General features: G+C 39.4%; 1 protein-coding gene across 2 annotated transcripts in view; it reads left to right on the forward strand.

The window, feature by feature from the left end:
* The window catches only part of AKAP6 (A-kinase anchoring protein 6), a 501,319-nt gene that overhangs the window by 85,319 nt on the left and 392,469 nt on the right, over positions 1-23,531 (forward strand). Inside the window, exons 1-2 of one of the 2 annotated variants that reach the window (XM_060401786.1) lie at positions 21,327-21,375; positions 21,603-21,960. In XM_060401786.1, the coding sequence (XP_060257769.1) occupies positions 21,637-21,960 (324 nt within the window). In that variant the 5' untranslated portion in view covers positions 21,327-21,375; positions 21,603-21,636. Of the gene's footprint in view, positions 1-21,326; positions 21,376-21,602; positions 21,961-23,531 lie in introns of those variants that run through there. The other variant, XM_042235676.2, reaches the window with a different exon arrangement.

The raw sequence follows: 23,531 nt of genomic DNA on the forward strand, positions 1-23,531 counted from the left end.
GAAAAGAATTCTTTGCAGGACTGCAGATGATACTTACTGTCAGTTAATGTGCAGAAAAATGCCAAAAGAGTAGGCTTATTCTGGGTGGTGTCAGGTACCTCTAGTACCTGTGTATATCACTGGCCTTGTAAACTCCCCCAAACTGTAATACAGGAGAGGAGGAGGGGGAGGAAAAGCTTCTCAAAAAAGAGGAGCTGCCCCTGCATGAGTAAGAATTAGTATTTGGCACACCAGAGCTAGCAGAGGGGATTGGGTAGGGGAGCAGGATTTTCTCCAAGACTGGCTGGCTGGGAGCTGGGATTAATCAAGTGGAAATGAACAGGGAAGGAGGGGGAAAGAACAGAATTCTGTTGCAGGGTACAATGAAAATTTTAATGAGTCTTCAGCTGTTACATTATCTTATGAAAGTAGTAACATTTGCAAATTTAGCTCTGAAATGATTGACTTGAATAGGGCTGGAGACTTAAAAATTATTACAAAAAAGAAGTGGTCTCAGATTAGCAAAATTATTTACACTAAAAACTTTTCAGTGTTCAGAGTAAGACAGGATGGTTTTTGGTGGTGGTTTTAACTGTTGGGAGCTCATTTGATTTTCACTTAAGTGGATGAGAAAACTCTCTAAAGATAAGAATGAGAACTTGGGCATCTGCTACACAGTTTTTCCTAAGAATACAGGTAAATTGAGTGTGACTTGATTTTAGCCTCTTTTCTTAATCAAAGATATTAATTATTCTCTGCTATAGTGTAAAGTATCTCCAAATGGGTGTATGTAGGTGAGGAAGATGACCTTTGTGTGTAGAAATAAGGATCACTCCTTGATGAATGGATATTGGTGAAGGGTAGAGGCTCAGCTGAGTCCGTGGAGAGAGGATGATGCTGGTGAAAGGCTGCATGACTAGTTGATAAATGGATCTGAGACAGAGGCCATCCCTTTTGAAAATGCTAACTATCTAGGTGACTTTGGGTGTGTTTGAAAGGAGTTAGGGATAGGTGGGAGGGGTTTGGTGGAGGGGTACATGGTCAGCTGTCTCAGGAAGCATGTTCTACTTCATTTCCTGACACCAGTGAGGCTTAGGAATATTTGGGGACTTAAAACTACACGATGAGGAAAGAGCCCAGAACTTTTGAATAGAAACTGATGAATTAGAGAGAAAAATTTTGTTTTCTTTAAAGGTTAGACCAATGGGTAAAAGTTATAACAGCAGATTTCGATAGTTTTCTAGTTGATTCACAAGTGAACCATCTTAAAAAATAGCAGCCCTTTCTTTATCCTTAATCGTGTTTCAGGAATCTTGATATGGTGATCCCTTCCTGGGATAAGAGGTTAATAGATGGCTCCTGAGGTTCCTTTCTACTTTGAAATTGTATGGTTCTCATAATAGAGTTTTTCTTTCTTTCTTTCTTTTTTTTTATAAAATTTATTTTATTGAAGAGTAGTTGATTTATACAATTGTGTTAATTATTTCTGCTCTACAGCGAAGTGGTTCAGTTATATATACATGCTTAGTTGCTCAGTTGTGTCTGACTATGACCCCATGGACTGTAGCCACAGGCTGCTCTGTCCATGGGGATTCTCCAGGCAAGAATACTGGAATGGGTTGCCATGCCCTTCTCAAGGGGATCTTCCCAACCCAGGGATCTAACCCAGGTCTCCGCATTGCAGGTAGATTCTTTACTGTCTGAGCCACCAGACGGTAAGAAAAATACTTTTAGAGTGTATACAGACACACACATATATACATACATTCTTAAAGTATTTTTCTTACATGTAAAAAGGCACTCTTCTAATTTGAAACTGACATTAAAAATACTTAACATCATGAAAGGTAATAAAGTTCCACATTTCAAACTGGTATTCGATGCACATCTCTTAAAGGCCAGAACCTCAAAGGTATCCTCAGGAAAATCTGCTTGACTTTCTTACCTCTCTTGATTATGTATGATGACATTTTTAGATGATCACGATGATGGTTAAGATAATTAATTGTTTCTTGAGTGAGAAAGAACGTCTGTTTAGAATTGTGTAAAGTAAGGTAAACCTCACTTCATTTCCCATGGGTAGATGATGTTAAATAGTTTTTGTTTTCAATTTTTAAATTTTGGGAGGATGGATACTTTTAATTTTAGATGGTGTTTTTCAGAAATTTTTTTAAGTTTAGATCTTGTAAAGAACAAAATAATTTTAGTTGAGAAGAGCCAAACTACCCTATGCTTCCTAGATGGTTAATTAATTCAAACACAGATAACAGATTTATATATATTCACCCATACATAATTTTAAAATATTTTAGAAGCTGATGTGAAGCTCTGGGTATGTGGGAGGGGAATATCAACTGTGAGTCTCAGTATAAGGCAGCAGTTCTCTACCAGGAGTGATTTTAACCCTAGGAAACATTTGGCACTATCTAAAGACATTTTGATTGTCATCAATGGACAGACAGGTGGGAGTACTACTGGCATCAGGTGATGAACATGCTACAATGCACAAGTCAGCTCTTTATTATACAATATTGTGCTGTGCTCAGTTGCTAAGTCACATCCTACTCTTTGCAACCCCCAAGGAGTGTGCCACCTGCCAGGCTCCTCTGATTATGGGATTTTCCAGGCAAGAGTACCAGAGTGGGTTGCCATTTGCTTCTCCTGGGAATCTTCCCAACCCAGGGATTGAACCCATGCCTCCTGGGTCTCCTGCATTGGCAGGCAAATTCTTTACCACTGTACCACCTGGGAAGACATAATAAAGGATTATCTGGCCCAAAATGTAAATAATAGCAAGGTAGAAGAATCCTGCTATAGAGTGATGTTTACTGATGAACTGACCTCCCTCAATAATATCTTTCAGTCTTTCCTTCAGATCTGATCAGATTCCAATATCCTGACTAAAGTTAAGGCCATGCTGATAGCATTTTGAGATCTGAGTGGAAGAGTAGATGAGATTTAAATATTAAATAAGTGTATGATTTAATATAAGTATATTAACTATAAATATAAGCTTATAATTCTTCAGTTTAGGGTATGGTACCCCTGCCAAAGGACAATTTTATAGCCCTGGGGCCATTGAATGTTCAAACTACTCTACAGTTCCACTCATTTCACAGGCTAGCAAGGTAATACTCAAAATCCTTCAAGCTAGACTGCAGTAGTATGTGAACCAAGAACTTCCAGATGTGTAAGATGGGTTTAGAAAAGGCAGAGGAACCAGAGATCAAATTGCAAACATCTGATGAATCATAGAGAAAGCAAGGGAATTCCAGAAAAAACATCTGCTTCATTGACTGTGCTAAAGCCTTTGGCTGTGTGGATGCATCACAACAAATTATGGAAAATTCTTAAAGAGATGGGAGTACCAGACCACTTTACCTGCCTCCTGAGAAACCTGTGTGCCGGTCAAGAAGCAACAGTTAGAACCTTACATGAAACAACTGACTGGTTCACAGTTGGGAAAGATATACATCAAGGCTGTATGTTGTCATCCTGTTTATTTCACTTCTATGCAGAGTATATCATGTGAAATGTCGAGCTGGATGAATCACAGGTTGGAATCAAGATTGCCGGGAGAAATGTCAATAACCTCAGATATGCAGATGATACCATTCCTATAGTAGAAGTGACAGACCTTTAATTATTCGTTCTGTAAAGAGCCTCTTGATTACAGTGAAAGAGAAGAGTGAAAAAAGTTGGCTTAAAATTCCACCTTAAAAAACTGAGATCATAATATCTGGTCCCATCACTTCATGGCAAATAGAAGGGGGAAAAAGTGGAAGTAGTGACAGATTTTATTTTCTTTGGCTCCAAAATCACTATGGAGAGTGACTATAGCCATAAAATCGAAAGATGCTTGTTCCTTGGAGGGAAAGCTATGACAAACCTAGGCAGCATATTAAACAGTGGAGATATCACTTTGCCAACAAAGATCCATATAGTTAAAGCTATGGTTTTTCCAGTAGTCATGTACATATGTGAGAGTTGGACCAGAGAGAAGGCTGAGTGCCGAAGTATTGAAGTTTTGAACTGTGGTGCTGGAGAAGACTCTTGAGAATCCCTTGGACTTCAAGGAGATCAAACTAGTCAATCCTAAAAGAAATCAGTCCTGAATATTCATTGGAAGGACTGATGCTGAAGTTCCAATACTTTGGCCACCTGATGTGAAGAGCCAGCTCATTAAAAAAGACCCTGATGCTGGGAAAGATTGAGGGCAGGAGGAGAAAGTGGTGACAGTAGAGAAGATAGTTGAATGGTATCACCAACTCAATGGACATGAGTTTGAACCAACTCTGGGAGATAGTGAACAATGGGAAGCCTGGTGTGCTGCAGTCCCTGAGGTCACAAAGAGTTGGACACTACTGAGTGACTTAACAACAATAGACTCAGAAACTAGTTTAAAAGTACAGAGACTTGATGAGGTAGGGGATACTCTCATCTGTGCCCTGGAGATCCTTGAAGGGCCTTAGACTAGGTATTAGTCCTGTGCCAGCCGCAATCTAAGAGCAAGCCTGTTGGCATAGGAACCAGGCAGAATAAACTCTCATGTGGATCCTAGGATACCTTGAAAGGGCCCTATACATGGCTTTAGCTTCCTCATAGCCAGTCTGCCAGTTTGCTAACAGTCCTGGGGCTCTAGGGTCCCAGCACAGGAGACACTCCCATGTGTGCCCTTGGAGATCCTGAAAGGGCCCTTTACTCCAGTGCCTTTACAGTCTGCCAGCAGTTTTGCTGGTATGGAGATCAGGCAGCAGGCCCTTTTGTCCAAACTCTTGGAGATCCTGAAAGGGTCCTATACTTGGCTTTAGTACCTCTACTCACAGTCAGGGATCAGGCCAGCTTGCTCAGGGAGCTGGTGGGAGACTTATCTATGCTTGCAGAGGCAGGTCTGCCGAGTTCAGTTTTGGCTCTGGAAACTGAAACAGTCCTGGGGCTTGCTTTCAGCCCCTCTCAGCTGAGGTTCATGATAAATCCTGCCCACATAGGGACCCATCCAATGACCAGATGGCAATCTTCCTAGAGACCACACCTGCCACACACCTGTAATAGGTCCACTGTCTGAAGACCCCACTGTGAATTTGGAAGTGAACAGTTGTTTGAGCACTACTTACTCAGTATTACTGTATAAGGTACTAGAGGTACCAGGCATTATCCACATCCACCTGAGACCCTGATAACAAGCCTGCCAACCTGGATCTCACTGCATACCCAGAAACAACCTCATAACCAGCTCTGGCCCAACATAACTGTGATTCTATAGGTTATTCCACCAACTGGAGGAATAGTCAGGAGAAGATCTTTTCTTACTGAAATCAAACTATAAAGACTGGAAGAGGTGCTTGCTCCTTCAAATGTACAAAAACCAATGTAAAGTTGCATGGATCATGAAGTGTCAGGCAATATACAACATGACCAAAGAAAACTAATGAAACTCCAACCACAAAGAGATGAAGATCTATAATTTGCCTGACAAATAAATAAAAATGATCATCTTAAAGATTGCTTATTTCCACTTCATTTGGTTGTTTTTCTGAGGTTATGCCTCATTTCTGTTTGGAACATTGTTGTCCATCTCCTCATTTTTCCCAGTTCTCTGTGTTTATTTCAGTGTGTTGGGTAGGTTGGTTACATTTCTCAATCTTGGAGAAGTGGCCTTAAGAAGGAGATGTGCTTTGGGGCCCAGAAACACTCCCCTCTGGTCACCAGAACTGTACACTCTAGGGTTGCCATCAATGTGGGATGTGCTGGAGCTGATTACAATGGGTGCTTTGGGAGGTCAGGCTGGCCCCCTGGTCTTATTGGCCACAGGGTCATGCCTCATGTGGTGGCTTCAGTGCCACTGGAGGGTGGGGTAAGCTTCCTGTGCAGTGGGCTGTGTCATCTGGTGAGGGAGGCATGGAGCTGCTGCTGGCCTGCTGATGAGTGGGGCTGGGTCCCCCTGTGGCTGGTCACGCAGCTCCAAGGGGATAGGACTTGGTGTTGACCTGCTGGAGGGTGGAGCTAGGGCCCCCTGAAGCCATGTACATGGCCTGGGGGTGGGGGGGGGGCTGGTGCTTACTCACTGGAGGGCAGAGTTGAGTCATATTTGACAAGGCAGTCAAGAATATTCAACTGGGAAAAAGTTTCTGTAATATATGGAATAGGAGAAAATATTTGCACACCATGTATTAGATAAAGAGTTAACATCTCAAATATATAAGAAACTTGTACAGCTCACTAGTAACCCTCCTGAATAATCCCATTTAAAAATAGGCAGAGAACGTGGGTAGATATTTTTCCAAAGAAGATACACAAATGGCCAACAGGTATAAGAAAAGTTGCTCAATGTTAGTAATTATCAGGGAAATACAAATCAAGACCACAATGAGATATCACCTCACACTTAGAATAACTATTCTCAAAGAGACCAGTGACAGCAAATGCCGGTGAGGATGTGGAGAAAAGGCAACTATTGTGCACTATTGATGGGAATGTAAATTGGTGTAGCTGCTGTGGAAAACAGTATGAAGATTCCTCAAAAAACTGAACCACTAGGTGATCCAGCAATCCCATTTCTGAGTATATATCCAAAGAAAATGAAATCACTGTCTTGAAGAGATATCTGTCCCCAAGTTTATTGCAGCATTGTTCACAATAACTAAGACATAGGAAAAATCTGTGTTCATCAAGAGATGAATGGATAAATATAATGTGACATGAGTGTGTGTGTTTGTGTGTGTATAATCCATAAGAGGAAGGAAACCGTACCGTTTGTGACAACATGGATTGACCTGAGGGCTAAGTGATAAAAGTCAGACAGAGAAAGGGAAATATTGTATGGTTTTACTTGTATGTGGAATCTAAAAGGAGCCAAGCTCATAGAAATGGAAAGTAGAATGTGGTTGTTAGAGGCACTCTCTTCCAGGTATAAGATGATTAAGTTCTGGGAATCTAATGGACAGTATTGTGACTATATTTAATACTAATATATCTTAAGTGATCTCACCACACATACACAAAATTGTAATTATGTGAGTTGATGGGTGTATTAACTAACCTTATGTGGTTATCCTTTTGCAATATTTGTATGTCAAATCATCACATACGCTTGTGTGCGTGCTTGGTCACCCAGTTGTGTCCGACTCTTTGTGACCCATGGACTGTAGCCCATCAAGCTCCTTCAGGCAAGAATACTGGAGTGAGTAGTCATTCTCTTCTCCAGGGGATTTTCCCAACCCAGGGATCAAACCCAGGAATCCTGTATTGCAGGCAGATTCTTTACTATCTGAGCCACCAGGGAAGCCCTCACATACACTTAAGTGTATACAATTTTATATGTCAGTTATATCTCAATAAAGCTGGTAAAAAATGGAAAAATAGTACAGACTTACTCTTTATGTTCAGAGCAGTTTTTCCCCAACCTTTTCTCTTTACAGTTCAGTTGAGAAGTAAGTCCACACAGAAACTGCTAGTTCTTCCTTTCCTGGGCCTGAAGTTCCTGGAAGAGGGAGGGTCAACAAGTGTTGCCTCACTTGTTTTTCACAGCACCAAAAAAGTATCAAAGTGAGATGCCCATTAAATACCTTTTTTCCCCTCAAACTATGGTATACATAAAACTGTCAGGCCAAAATATTCCTCTGCTTTCTTATAAATCTGTCTAAATCTGTTTTCTTCATGCTACTTTGCACATTATGATGGAAGCTGAGAAAAGCCATATTTTCTCAGATGTTTGTGTTTTACATTATTTAAAAATGAAATAAAACTCCCACAATATAGAGTCTAGTTTAATTAAAAGTCATTGCAAATACTCTTGTTCAAAAAGTTGTCAGCTGTATTGATGACATATTCTGGATTGTTCATTTTCAAACCTATGAAGTAACATTTCTTGTTGAAGAAATTCATTCAAAAGACGTTGAGTATCCAAATCAATGACTCATAGGGAACTGTTAATGATGACAGGATCCGGGCAAAGGGCACAATGAACAGAAGCTGTGACCAGCATAATATGTCTGAGATTCATTTGTATTTAGCTGTAAATGACTAAGTAAGACTCAAAATAGCTGTGTCATGTGATGTATTATATGATTGTGAAGTCTTAATTGAAAAATTATACAAAGATGATTTTCTGTGCTTGATGGAGAAGAAACAACTGTTTAGGAGTGTCCTATTAATTTTAACTGTTGCTAAGAAGGAAAGATAGGAAAAATTAAAATAAAATGCTTAGTTGGCTTTAAAGCATCTGGATGACCCTTGGGTCTTGAATGACTGCCAGATTCTCATGTGCTTGATGATAAAGTCTTATCCAAGACTACTAAGGAGAGCAAGAAGTGAAAGGTTTGGAAATGATGACCTCTCTGGGAACCTGCTGCTCTCTTCCCACTGCACAGCTAAACTTTGTTAGTGGTAAGTGATAAAATCTAAGGGTTGGAGGGTTTTTGCTTTCAGCTTATTAGGCTTTAGCTCTCAAGCAGTTGGGAGAGAGTATAGGTTGATCTGTTATAATATTCAGCATTTTGTCCCTTGTACTCCCTGGGATTTAGAGGAGACAACTTATATTAAAAAAAATAAAATATTTTTTTCCTGTTTGCTGAAAGGAAGATCTGACAGAGCATCTGGTAGTATTCAATCTAAGTTTCTAGGGTCCTTAAAGGATCTGCCAGTTTCTTTTTAGAGGCTTTTAAGTCATTAGCTGTTACTCAGCACTTTCTATTATTGCTATTTATTTCCTTAAGCAAGATAATGAATAATTCATTAAGAAAAAAGCTTAGGCTTGTCCATGCCCTGTGCTTTTATTGCCTACCAGCATACATAGTACAAGCCCATATTTATTTTTGTTCTATCTCTTTTTTACTAGAAATATATATTTTATTTTTCTTTGCAGGTCCATAATGTAGGACTTTTATTTATTATAGGAATTATTTTTTAAAGCAACAGTTCATGTTGGAGCAAGTCATATTTTATCAGGGATACCAATCTTCAATTTAGATGACTGGATGGACAGAAACACTTAACAGTATTTAATAAACTTGATTCATTTTAAGCAAAACCATTGTAAAATATTTGAAATAATTTTACCTTGCAGAAATTGTTTCTTTGAAAAGCAGATATGATACCAGACCTTTAATTATTCTTTCTGTATTAAAGAACATTCAGAGAGAGGATCTGTGATCACATCAGACTGTTAGATATTAAGAGTTCTTACTATCTCCATTAGTATTTTTAAATCTGACATTAGAATCTTCTAAAGAAAATCTTTTTTGCATGTCTGGGAGGTTAGGGCGAATAGGAAATAATAATGAATAGGAAATAATGCTTTTGAAAATCCTGGTCTTTATGAGAGATCATCACCTGTCAAATGTCTTCTTTTGATGAAAGAATAGTAGTGTGGGTAGTTGTTTGATGTGTTCTCAAGTTGCAGCATGAATGGTACTAACAAATGTAATATTAGTTGAAAGATCTGGCTTAAGTTCATGATTTTGTATTTTAGTCTGATTCAGTTGTCGTCAGAAATAATCGTTATTCACTCTAGAACATATCCACTCATGGGACAAATAGTGAAATAACCTTATCTTCAGCTTGGTCCCTTAATCTTCTGTGGCTTTCATCATGAGATAGGTTTAGTTCATAGGAAGTACTTATTTCTTAAAGGAATTATTTGAATGAAACAAATATAACCTTATTATTGAACTGAGTCACAATAAGCATTTTGTCTTTTAAAATAGGGTGTTTAACAGGTGGGTAGGCACAATTTTAAACTTAGCATTGTAACTGAGTGCCCCATCAGTGTTGCGTCATTCTCTACCCGAAACAAGCAAACAAAAGCAATCATTTTCATAGTCAAATAAGTCATATATTCCTATTCCTTATTTGGAAATTATCAATGTACCTGAGTCTATTAAAACCCTGTCCTGCAATTAAGAAACACTTTTATTTTTTAATCTAGGTATTTTAAATTTGTATGTTTACACACAAATAGTTTAGAGTCAAGTAGCTTGGGGATTTTAACAGCAGCCTTTAGACTTTCTTTTCCATTTCCAATTCTCCAGAGGCAACCATTTTCATCTGTCAGCTGATTCTTTGGTAAGTACCTTCATCTTAGAACAATAGAATGGCATGGATACTTATTTTTCTCTTATTTTTATCTACTGACTTCTCACTGTGAAAGATAGGAATTTATTTAGCTTGTTTCCCCATCCCATCCCTCTCTCTTACTTTCTCTCACAGGGGCACACATGCCCATGTATGCACACACACAATTCTTACTCCCAGTTCTTCCTGCAAAAACGTGTTGTGACTTGGATTACATCAACATTTAGTGTTAATGTTAAGAATAAGTAAATACAATTTTTAGCTAAACCACATAGAATAATATAATTCCTATTCTATTTTTGTACACCTTTTAATTTTTTCTAGAGTTTATTGTTATTTGCTTAGTTTTCTGTGTCTCTATTGAATTGTCTTGAATTCAATCTCCAGTGCTCCACTAGATCAAAAATCTCTTCTTGTTGTGTTCATTCACATCAGGTTTTCTTTCAGTGTCATCTGTTTGGAGAAGTCTTTTTGAGAGCCTTCTGACCTGGTCCAATCTGGATTGGATGCCTTCCTTGCCCTGGTATATGGCTGACATCCTTAAATTTCTCCTCTTTACCACCCTGGGGTGATAGGTTTCCTGTTTATTGCATCCTTTAACTTCCTCTTCCTTGGTTACCTCTTTGTTTTGGTGGAGTACCTACCAAAGAGTCTGGTATCTCTTGAGAAAAGTGTGTGGGAGGTTTCTTTTCTTGTAAACTTAAATGTGAAGAGACTAGTCTCTTATCCTGCCCTCACATTTGATTTTTTTTTATTTTTATCAAACTGTTTTATTCTTGGTATCCCATTATATGCCAGGGTTCTTTTTTCTTCTTGAGGAAAATAATTGTCTTCTAGTCTCCAATGTTGCTATTATGGGAAAACACACTTCTGTCTGTCTCTTCCATTCTCAATACTCTTCTTCACTTTTGGCATTGCTGAGTGTGTGGTTTTTACCACACAAAACAACTCAGTGATATTGGCTGGGCGTCTTGTAATTTAACTTGGTGCTGGCACTGTCTGCCTGAAAATAGTATCCGATTCCCCTTGCTAAGGGCTCAGCCCACAGGACTGTCCCCTTCTCGCTACTCACTTCAGGTGCCAGCTGCAAATCCATATTGTCTTCCTGTGCATCTGACTGACTGGCTATAAAGCAATCCTTTCCTCAGGTTAATTAGTTTGAACCACTCACAGAACTGAGGAAAACAGGTTACTTACTAGATTATCATTTTGTCACAAAAGTTATGGAAGAATACGAGTGAACAGCCAGATAAAGAGATACACGAGGCAAAGTCCAGAGGGTCCTGCGCACAGGCGCTTCTGTCTCTGTGGAGTTTGGGATGTACCAGCCACCTAGCCTGTGGATACATTCTTGTTCACCAATCTAGTGCCTCTCCAAAGCCTGTCCTTTTGGGTTTTTATGGGGCTTTATTGCACAGTCATGATTAATTAAATCATAGGCATTAGTGTTTGATTCAACCTCTAGCCCCTCTCTCCCCTTTAGAAGTTGGGGGGTGGGACCAAAAGTTCCAATGTCTTAATCTGGTTGGTTTCCCTGGCAATCAGCCCCCATCCTTTCTGAAAATCACCTCATTAGCTTAAACCAGGTGTGGTTGAAAGGGACTTCTAAGAATAACAAGACACTCCTTTCACCATTATGGCTCTGGAGCTAGTTCAGGAAGAAGGACAAAAGAACAAATATTATAACGAAAGATGATCCCTTTGCTATTGTGTTTTGGACATTCCCAGAGTTTTAGGAACTCTGTGCCAGAAATGGGGATAAAGACGAAATAGATAGTCTTACTATAAATCACAATATCATAGTTACTATTGAGATCTAAATTTATCTAATTTATAATTCTTTGTATATGCCTCTACCTTTAACCCAAATCTTATTTTCCTAGTATTCTGGATTTCAATAAAGTGTCCTATTGTGTGTCTATTTTCATACACTGAGTGGGTCTTCTTACTCATGTCCTTCATTTTCTTCTAAGATTTTATTAATAATATTTTCCTTTGTTTTTCATTTCACCTTCAGAGACTCCTATTCTTGGACCTCTTGGATTGGTCCCTGTTTATCTTCCTCTCCTAATTTCTGTCTGTTTATTTTTTGCTTTACTTTCTGTGAGATTTCTTCAACTTTATTTCCAGCCATTATATTAAGATTTTTCTTTCTGGTATCATGTTTTTATTTTTCCAAATTTTTCTTTTTTCTATACATTTTAAAAAATAAAATTCTTTTCTTATGTCATGGATGCAATATCTTATCTCTGGTAATTTTTATTTTTCACCAAATCATCTTCTCCTTGCATAATCTGTTTCCTCCAGGTTGAAGTTTTTTGTTTGCTTCCTTTGGGACTGTTATCCACATTAGAGTTTTTCCTTAATTTCTGCTAATCCTTAACTGCCTGATCATATTTGGGAGTAGGAGACCAGAAAGCTGGTTGAATCTCTGAGTATGTGGGTAGGCCTGAACGTCATTATATGGTGATCTGGATGTGCCAGATTTTCGTATTGTGTCTTCTTGGACTGATCAGATCTACTTGCAGGGGTGGGGGTGGTGTCTCTAGTCTCCTAAATGGAGGATGAAGGCTTTGGAGAGTCAAGTTGCAGAGGAAGACTTGAGGTCTCAGCATGTTAACTTAATGTTAATGCCTGTTAACTTAATTCCCCTATTTTCAAGGTACTGCTATATTCAACTGCCCAGAGCCCCTAAGTCCAGAGATCCTTTGGTTCTTTCTGAAGAATAAACATCTAGAATTGGAGTGAGTGCAACACCCAGCAACACAGAGTAAGGAAAGACCCAAAATTCTAATGTCTCTAAACATTTTTCAATCAGAATGAATCTTCTCAACATAGCATTGCTCCTTTACCCACAGTTAGGTGAAACTTGAGGTTAAGGGTATAGTTCTTCAAGACTGTCTAGTTTGCCCAAGATTTCTGACATCAGCTGTGGGTTCTGGGGTCCCCAGGACCATCCTCACTCAGACCAGCTAATGATAAATTTGGAGATTCTCACAGACTCCTTTAGATTGAATAATTTGATAGATCAACTCACAGAACTCAGGAAAGCACTATACTTACGATTGTAGTTTTATTCTAGCAGAAGTGTGCAAATCAGAACCAGCCAAAGGAAGAAACATAGGGTGGAATCTGGGACTGGGAAATTTCCAGCACAAAGCTTCCATGTCCTTAGGGATGCATTACCTCTTGTGCTTGGTGTATATCCATATACACCAAGTTTGGGAAGTTTGCTTAAAGTTCAGTGTTGATAATTCTTGCTGGGGCTTCATTACTTAGGCATGAATGATTGAATGATTGTGCATATGGTTGCTCAAGGCCCCAACCCTCTAATTGCATTAATGGTCTTTCTGTGTGGTTAGCTCCCATCATGCATCACCTTGTTAGCATAGACTATCAGGTGTTGTCTGAGGGGCCCACCATGAACAACAAAAATAATCTTATCGCTCAGGGAATTCCAGAAGTTTAGAGGTTACCTCTCAGGAGTTGGAACAAAGGCCAGACTTTTCTTGGGTAAAGTTAATTTTTCACTAAATACTTTTCCATCTCCAATGCCAGAGGTATCTTGGCTCCACCAATTTTAAAATACTTAAAGAATTCTAAGGTAAAATCAGGTTGGTTCTTTACTCTCTGTGCTACTGGTTTAGGATTTTGTTTCCTTGGGTTGGCTAAGGCATTTATCATTTATTCATTTGATTTTCAGCTGCCAAAAATATTACTGTTTTCCCTCCCATTCTCGAGTGTTTATACTTAAATTTCAAACCAAAACCCCACTGCAGTAGTGTTAGTGAGGTTTCTAGAAGGAACCAAATTAAATACATATATTCAGTGGACTATTTCTTTGCAGAAATTGCCCAGCATTCTTTCAGTTTGTCAGTGACAACTTTCTGTAGAATTCATACTAGTACCTGGTAAATAAACACTGAATTAGCAAACATTTCTATATTGCTTCATTAATAGAGATAACTGACTAATTTAGGCTTCAGAATCTTTAAAGACAACTTTTCTTTTAGGGTTCATTTCCTTTCTACTTTACATATTGAGGACACAAAAGATAAACAGCCTCTTAACACTTATTGATTGGGGATAAGACTATTGGGATAGAGGAGGAGATTTTAACTTCAATATTATTTATTTTTATAATGTTTGAATTACTGTTACTTTTTAATTAGTTAAAAAAATTTTATAACAAGAAAAAAGTAAAACATTGCATGAAATGATCCCACAAATTTTTCCACTGCAGATATATGATGCTAGGGTTAATAGAGAGCTAAAAATGGGGAACTCTTTTATATTTAATGGAGTAGGTAGAACAGAGCACAGAACTCCTTTAATTACTCTGATCTAAAAATCAGACTTGTAGTCTTTCTGTCTCAATCAGTCTCTCTTTCTGATTTTTATGGGGTATAAAGTAGTTTTTAAGATTACATTTTATATTGATGAAGTTTGCCTGGAAAAGATGTTGATTCTCTCATAATGCTTATTTCTCATTTAATTTTCTTGGTAAATAAGAGTTTGTATATTGATTTTTCTGTCTCATTCTAGCACACAACTGTAATTCTATCTCTCTTCTTTTGTAACCTTTTCAGAGTTCCTGATCCCTGTGAGATTCATTCTAAATGCCATTGTATGGTGTTCAAAGTGTTCTTATAACACAGCAGGAGCTTACCTTGTAGTCTTATCTGTTTCTGGTTCCCATTCCATCAAGTTCCCAATTCCTCTCAACACTGAATTATTTGCTGATTCTCCCCAATTCTTGATGTTGAGGTGTCTTTCTCCAAGTATTTGCCCCAGGGTGGAATTCTTTCCCCATCTCCCTTTGCCCATCTAAATCACACCTACTTTTACAGCCTATCTCAAATGTTTCCCTCTTCAGGTTCTTCCTTATCTTTTCTCTATCCAGGATTAATGCCACCCCACAGGGGCCCCACAGGGCTTTGTTTGCCCACATTCTGCCTATTTTAAAGGTATTAGTAGATGCGTCGGAGAAGGCAGTGGCACCCCACTCCAGTACTCTTGCCTGGAAAATCCCATGGACGGAGGAGCCTGGTGGGCTGCACTCCATGGGGTCGCTAAGAGTGCGACACGACTGAGGGACTTCACTTTCGCTTTTCACTTTCATGCATTGGAAAAGGAAATGGCAACCCACTCCAGTGTTCTTGCCAGGAGAATCCCAGGGACGGGGGAGCCTGGTGGGCTGCCGTCTGTGGGATCACACAGAGTCGGACACGACTGAAGTGACTTAGCAGCAGCAGTAGATGAGTATGTGTGCACGTGTGTGTGTGTGTCTAAGGGGAGAGTGAAGGGAGGGAAATTGTCTCCATTAATCATAATTTCCTTGAAAGTAAATCTGATGAGTTATATATACACACAGTGCTTTATATATAGCTGATTCTCAGTAATGTTAGTTGGTTTCATATAAATCTTGTTTCATTTTCTTTGTATTAATAGCATTGACAAAAATAATGACTATATAAATTACGTATTAGTTTTACAAATCCAGTTCTCCCCAAGACATTTTCTTGAAAAACAGAAAGGTGGCTGCCTGATGCTTCAAGGTGATTATTAGCAACCTGGGGTTGGATAAGAAATATGAATACTCGTTAGCATCCCTGAGTTCAGATCCACAAATTCATGACTGTGGGCGCTATTCGCAGCTGATGAGTGTTCGTGCTCCTTACCCCACCCCAAGTGGAGTGAAGTAGCCAGCCGGATCTCTGAGTGACAGGAACTGACCACTGCAGTGACGGAAGGAAGACAAGGGAGGTGTGATGACTAACGGAGTCAGTCTGGGTGTCTATGCCATAGGAGGAGGATCTAAATAATAGGAGGAGGCTGGGGGGAGGGCGGGGGGAAGGGTTAAGCAAGGAAGATGATTGATGAAGTGTATTATGGCTGACACAAGACCCTATGCTCTGGGTGAGGGAATTAGCAGTGATTGAGAAGTGACCCAGGAGAGGGCTCATGGTCTCTGTGTGATTAGTAGGAAGTAATCAGCCATTTGCTTGAGGGGACAGCCATACACAAAGGATATATCAAAGGGAAAAGGATGGGGGAGAACATCAGTGGTAACACCAAGAAGATCTTTTACATTATAGAAATCTGTCTGGGCCCCACTATTTACAGTCTGTATTCATCCCGCTCCCTACTCCTTAAGCCTGTGTACTTGAAGCTTGAGTTTCTTCTTCTCACTGATATCCATTTTTAGGCTGCTCTGTTACGTAGGAGGATTAAAAAGTGAGCCTAATCTGAGGTTACCACAGTGATCTCACTAAACAGTTACCCAGATGAGTGCTGGAGGGCCTGGGGCTGGGAGAGGAGGGCCAAGGAGGAGGAGTAGGTAATGATGGAAACTTCCTGAGGAGCATCTTACAAAAGGCACTCTTTTTCCCCCTAAGTACAAATTTTAACAGTATTTTTTAGGAATTCTTTGGCTCTCCTCTTAAAGAACTTAAAGCCACTTAAAGTTTCCCAACCCTTGACCTCACAAGAGACTGGGGAGGCAGACAGGCAGCAAGATTTAAAACCAGGTGATGAATTAGAGCCTCATTCATCTGGGTAGGCCAAGACATTTAATTAAGCCATTTATTAAGCTTGTTTTTGTGTTTTCTTTGCAGAGCCCAATTCTAGAGTCCTGGAAGCAGATATAGGGTGCACCTCTTGAGTTCATTTATTTTTCCTTAATGTAGTCAAAGCATGAGAGCTAGCCATAGACAAAAACAAAAGCATTCCAGTGGAACTTTTTTTCCTCTTTCAAAATTCACTGCCTCTATGAATAGGTTCTGTGAAGAGTAATTATGAGAATACAAAAGCAAAAAAATGAAGCAAAAGAAAAAAGGACACTTAGTGATGCCTAACTTAATTTTCTCTACCTCAGCTTTGTAGCATGTCCTTTGTAGTGAGCAGATTTGTTAATTTGGCTAGACTTATAATTTAGTCTCTCACTTGTTTTGGGGGGGAATAAGCAGCATACGGGAAGATAGTAAGTATTTAGGTTTGGGGTTGATTTACATGATGATAAGACCACCTTTCAAACTATACACATGAAGATGCTCTTGTTTTGGGAAGAGCAGTTTCTTCCTAAGAAAAGAGAGAGGGCCTGAATGAATGCATTTAGCTCAAATTGACTTTGTCAACTGGTTATATTGCTATAGTACTATTAATTTATTTGTACATTTTAAAATTTATCCTGCTTTAAAATTGCTTGATTTGGGGGCATATGGTCTTGATTCTTCTGGACCATGTCTGGGTGTGGTTTGTCCACCCAAATACTCTTTTGCACAGTGATCCTTGTTTTGGCAACTACCTCCTTTTTCTCAACACCCTTATTGCTGCTCGTTCGCAAAAGGCCAGCCTATGACTGCACAAGACTGGAGCTTATACATTAGCTTCCAAATAGGGACAGTGCAGTAGCCCTCTCTCTGCTGGAGATTTAGGGCACTAAGTGCATGAAGCTGGTCCTCTACAGGCTCGCCAGTGTCCTGCTGGCATGAAGCAGCCCTGATAGGGGCCTTTATCTTGTTTGGCTATAAAGAGAGAACCCGAGTGGGGAGAGGAGGAGGAGCCAGGCACTTAATCCTGAAGGACCTTTAGGGACAAAAGCATTTACAGTGAGTACAGCAGCAGATTTCTGGCTTTTCTGTTGTTTTATTTAACAGAGAAAATCACAAGAGATAGGAGAAAGAGGTGGGCAGTTTTGATGCATGTGTAGCTGCATTTTTTGCTTCCTACTTTGGTCAAAGAACACACTCCTTATTTAAATGTCTTATTCACATTGAATATATTCTGCTAACGTCAGGTTTCGACTGAAAACTTGTGGACTGTCAGGGAGGTAGCAGCAGCAGTCCTTGTTAGTGAGCAACCCATGGCATGTTTCTTCAGTTTCTGTAGGATGATAAATAGAGTATGGTGAGAAAAACCTTCCCGCAAAAATTTTTTTAAAAGTTTTAAAATCCTTACTGCTTTTGCCTTTTGCACTTTAAATGTTGAATCGTCTTTGGATTGTGGAAAGGAAAGGATTTGATCTATGTTATTTTTAACAGCAGCTGGGATAAAGGTGGTATTATCTCTAATGCTGGAAAGGTGACCACAGATAAGCATTTGATGGGGGAGGGGAACAGGAGGTCATTGGGTTCCAAAAAGCTGGTGGATCATTCCTCTCGTACAGCTTCAGAGCCAGAGTTATAACTGCGTAGGTATCCGTATGTACTTGAATCAGTGCTTCATTTGCATCATCAGAAGTTGTGGTCTATTGGCTTCCCAACACGCCCCCCACCCGCAGCCCCGCCTCAAATTTATCTGTGACTGGAAAGGAATCTTATTGCATGAACCCCTGTAAAAGAAAAATGCAAAACTTAGAATTTGAAAGAATATATAGAGTTGTGCTGAATTTCCTATTTGTTTGCATTCAAATAGAGTAATTAATTTGATGGCAAAGCAAGCTTGACTAGTTGAGATAAGGGCAGGAAAAATGCATATGAAGCTTGTTATAGTAGATCTCTACAATACGAGACAGTTTTCCTTTAAAGTACTAATTTATCTCGGAAATCAGATGTAATTTTGTGAAAATCAGAAATAGAGGGTGGTTATCCATGGGTGGTACATTTAGTTGCGAACTACTGGAATTGAAAATTAAATGTTTATTGTAATTAGTTCCATGAAAATGGGTAATTAATCAATTTTATGCCACTTCCTGGACTTGTTCTGCTGTTATAACACATACGGTATTCCTTCCCCAGGGGCAAAGCTGTACGTGAAGGAAAGCAAATAGACAGAAGTTGACATATACTTCAAGTAAAGTATTGCTTTGCTTATTGGGTCATGGGAATTCTCTTTACAGTTTGAGCAACTAAATATAGAAACATCCCATGCAGGTTGAAATTTTGTGAAAAATGTTAGTGGCTCAAGTATGTCCGACTGTTTGCAACCCCATGGACAGTAGCCTGCCAGGCTTTACTGTTCATGAAATTCTCCACGAATACTAGAGTGAGTAGCCATTTCCTTCTCGTGGGGATCTTCCTGACCCAGGGATTGAATCTGGGTCTCCTGCATTGCAGGCAGATTCTTTACCATCTGAGTCACAGGGTAGATACAGAAAAATTTTGCTTTTGCAGCTTGAATATAAGGTTTCTTTGCCCTTTACTTATGTGTGTTGCACATCAGCTGTTAGTACATTTTTCTTTAATGTTTTTATTTGTTTTAATCTACTCTATTTGTCCTTTACATATATAACCATATCTGTGTTATCAGTCTTAATATCCAAACTTCCAGAAGGGAGACTCTTCCATATTTATTCCTCTGGAAAGTCTTACTGACATATCTGGTGTAAATAATACATATTCCCTGGTAGCTCAGATGGTAAAGAATCTGCCTGCAATACAGGAGACCTGGGTTGGATCCTTGGGTTGGGAAGATACTCTGGAGAAGGGAATGGCACTCCCTTGTCCACTCCAGTATTCTTGCCTGGAAAATCACATTGTCAGAAGAGCCAGGCAGGCTACAGTTCAAGGGGCTGCAAAGAGTTGGACACAACTGAGTGACTGAACATAAGAAAGCTCACTCTTCTGGAGTTTTATCCCTCTCAGTGAAATTTTTATACTTTCTAATTGATTTTCCCTTAATTTCGCTCTGGTTTTTCATTGTTAGTGTATATGAATACAAGGGATTTTGTGTATTACTTTTATATCTATCCTGTGACTTTATTATATTCCTTGATTAGCTCTAATAATTTTCTAGTGGCATTTTTTAAGGTTTTTATGTATAGTATTATGTCATCTGTAAACAGTGAGAGTTTTACTTCATCTTTTATAAATCTGCATTCCTTTTATTTCTTTTTCTTTGATTGCTGTGGCTAGGACTTCCAAATGTTGAGTAATAGTAGTGAGAGTGGGTTCCCTTGCCTTGTTCCTGATCTTAGGGGAAATGCTTTAAGTTTTTGGCGTTGAGAATAATGTTTGCTGTGGGTTTGTCACATAAGGCCTTTACTATGCTGAGGTAGTTTCTTCTGTGCCTACTTTCTGGGGAGTTTTTTTTTTTTTTTAATCATAAATGGGTATTGAATTTTATCAAAAGCTTTCTCTGCATGTATTGAGGTGATCATATGGTTTTTATCTTTCAATTTGTTAAGATGGTGTATCACATTGATTGATTTCCATGTATTGAAGAATCCTTGCATCCCTGGGATAAAGCCCACTTGATCACTATGTATGATCCTTTAAATGTGTTGCTGGATTCTGTTTGCTGGAATTTTGTTGAGGAGTTTTGTATCTATGTTCATTAGTGATACTGGCCTGTTGTTTTCTTTTTTTGTGGCATCTTTGCCTGGTTTTGGTATCAGGGTGATGGAGACCTTTTCTTCTTCTGCAATTTTCTGAAACAGTTTGAGCAGGATTCTGTTAATTTTTTAAAAACAGTCAAGTCTAGTATTATTGTTATTTTAAAGGCTACATGTGAGAGTGGTTAAAAATATGGGGTGTGGATTTCTCCCTCTTGCAATCAGGTGTAGAAAAGCTGTTGAAGCCTAAAACCATTTTCTAAGGCAGGTACCAATGTGATAAACTTACCTTATAACATAATATTTTGCTCTTTGCAAATTACTTTGTTTTCAAAAATTCGTCTGTAAACCCCCTTATCATGTAATTTTACAAAATTAAGAAATTAAGAGAGGGAGTATGCTTTAGAAAGCTTCTGAAATAATATGTCATAAGAATAACTTATTCTTAAGGCTTTTGTCATTTCAATATGTCTTTTTATTCCCCGTGCTCATTCCTGTATGGGATGTTACATATTCCAAGTCAAACTGGGAACTTTTTTGTTTATTCCCCCTCCATGTTTATAGGTAAAATAATTTTGTTTTTGTTATTAAGTTAATCTTAAGAATATAAAGAAATATAGCTACTTTCTGGTAATCACATTTTATATTCAGCTGCCTTTCATCTATGGGAAATGAGGATATATACTGACTTGAATGCATAGAACTAGAAAAAGACTTAGAAAAGGACAAGGAACCCATTGCCCCGAGTAGAAGAAGTTTTTCCTGAAACTAAAAAATAATGTCTGTTTAAAATGTTTGAAGTATAAGATCTTGAGCAGTTATTTTATGTCAAATTGGTTACAGAAAAAGATAAATGACATAGTCAGCTCATTAGTAAACTAATCAACTTTATCTTAAAAGAAACCATGCATTTCATTGGTCAGAACTTAGCCACATGACCACAGCAAGCTCCGCTGGAGGCAGGGAATGTAGTTTTAAATTCTTGGCAAATGTATACACAACTGAAAACTAGGACTTTGTTATTAAGGAGTAAGAAGAGAATGGATGTTGGGGTAGGCAATACTATACAGTTTTGTGTTCCTGTTTTATGCTGAATCTTGGATCTAGTTGGTAGAAACTCAAAAACTCAAAGCACCTCTTTCTGTTTTTGTTATGAGCTATGGTTTCTTAATTTAGAAAGCTGGCTTAATTTAGAAACCTTGTTTCTTCTGCGAAGTATCATTCCTTTATTTGGCAATCTTGTCTGACTTTTGCTTTCTTCTTTCCTCTTGCCTTTCAGCTGTTTTGGAAAGAAGTAAGGTTTAGACTTCTCCATGTTAACCATGAGCGTGACACTTTCCCCTCTGAGGTCACAGGACCTGGATCCCATGGCTACTGATGCTTCACCCATGGCCATCAACTTGACCCCCACTGTGGAGCAGGGTGAAGGAGAAGAGGTGATGAGGGACATGGATCCTGACCAGCAGTACGAAAAGCCTCCCCCATTACATACAGGAGCCGACTGGAAGATTGTCCTCCACTTACCTGAGATTGAGACCTGGCTCCGGATGACCTCAGAGAGGGTCCGAGACCTAACCTATTCAGTCCAGCAGGACTCAGACAGCAAGCATGTGGATGTGCATCTAGTTCAACTAAAGGTAAGGAAGGTCTCTGGGCTCAGGTCCGTTCCAGACAAGCCTGAAGGTGGCTGCAGTAACTAGAGCCTGAGTTCAGTAATTCTCAGTGAGAAAGCATCCAAGAAGGAAATCAGAACAACAGGTTTGAAACTATTATTTTTGTAGCTAAACATGGGCAGATTTCTTTCCTGGTTTTACTTTGTGAACTGAGCACCTAAAATAAAACTGACCTCAGGGGATAATGCAGAGAAATGAGGAAAGCAGGGGGGCATTTTTGTGCAGTGCCATAGAAATCAGTAGTAAAGAATAAAAATATTACAAAAGGTTTACTAAAGACTCTCATAGATTAAAAAAAAAAAAAGGCAAACTGAGCCATGATTGTATATGTATGTGATTACTACCTCCTGTTGAAGTCGATGCTGCCTTTGTGGCAAACAATGGATTCTGGCATGGTTGGGGAGGGCACTGTTTTCCTTTTAGAATGAGTTCTTTCATCCAGGTACAATGCATCGTGCAGAACAAAGGTGCTTTTATAACAACTCATCTAAAGTTCAGACATTAAAAGAATGTGTGTGACTTCTTGAGCCCTTCAGAAGCCTCGCTGTTGATAATAATGAAATGGAGATGCTAGTAAAGAGTGCTAATAATAGAGATTTTGGCCTGGGGATCTCAAGATACAGGGAATCTTGCCCTCTCATGGCCACTTCTCTCTTCCAGGTTCCCAAAGGAAATACACACTCAGGTCAATGGTGGGCAAAAAAGCAAGGCAGATTTATACCCTAGCATTGGCCGCAAACCCCAATGTAACTTTCTAGTCAGTTAGGTGAGATCCTAAGGAGAATTCCTCTGCCTAAACTGGTTCATATCAAATGATCTACAACCAAAGACCAAACAGATTCTTGGATCTTAATGCTTAAGTGACTTATCAGATGCAGCCATCATCGTGAGGGGAAAGGACAGTTGAGGGAGCACAGGTGCCCCAAAGCCTGGAGCTGATCTAGCTCAGCCTTCTCAGGCTGGCTCAGCAAATCTGGGGCCCAGCTACTCCATAAGAGAGACTTTTCAAGAAAGGGAAGGAGAGGGGTTTTAGAGAGAAAAAACAAAAAGGCCAGAATGCCAAGGTGTCTTGGCCTCTCCCAGGCTGAGCAGGTGGGGTGATCTTCTTTCTATAGGTTCTTAGGGAGGAGAAAGCACCAAAAGGGTATCAGAGATGGCTGGGAACAAGCTTTACTGGAGTGCGAGCTGGCTGGTCTCCCCCCTGTGGCAGCAGAGTGTGGTGTCCTGCCGCATATCAGTTCCTGCTGTACAGTCCCTTTAATCAGAGGAGCAGCCCTGTAGCTGGAGAAGGAAATGGCAACCCACTCCCGTATTCTTGCCTAGAGAATCCCAAGGACAGAGGAGCCCAGCAGGCTACAGTCCATGTAGTCGCAAGAGTTGGACACGACTTAGTGACTAAACCACCGCCACCACCAGCCCTCTAGCTTCTCCAGATTGGAGATAGAAGGAAGTCGGGGGCTCCTCAGCAAACCTACTCTCCTCTGTTCCTGCTAATGTTGCATTTCTTCTGTGACTACCATGAGGAAATGCAGGGT

The sequence above is a fragment of the Ovis aries genome, chromosome 18 (genome assembly GCF_016772045.2).
Source record: "Ovis aries strain OAR_USU_Benz2616 breed Rambouillet chromosome 18, ARS-UI_Ramb_v3.0, whole genome shotgun sequence".
NCBI classification, from domain to species: Eukaryota; Metazoa; Chordata; class Mammalia; order Artiodactyla; family Bovidae; genus Ovis; species Ovis aries.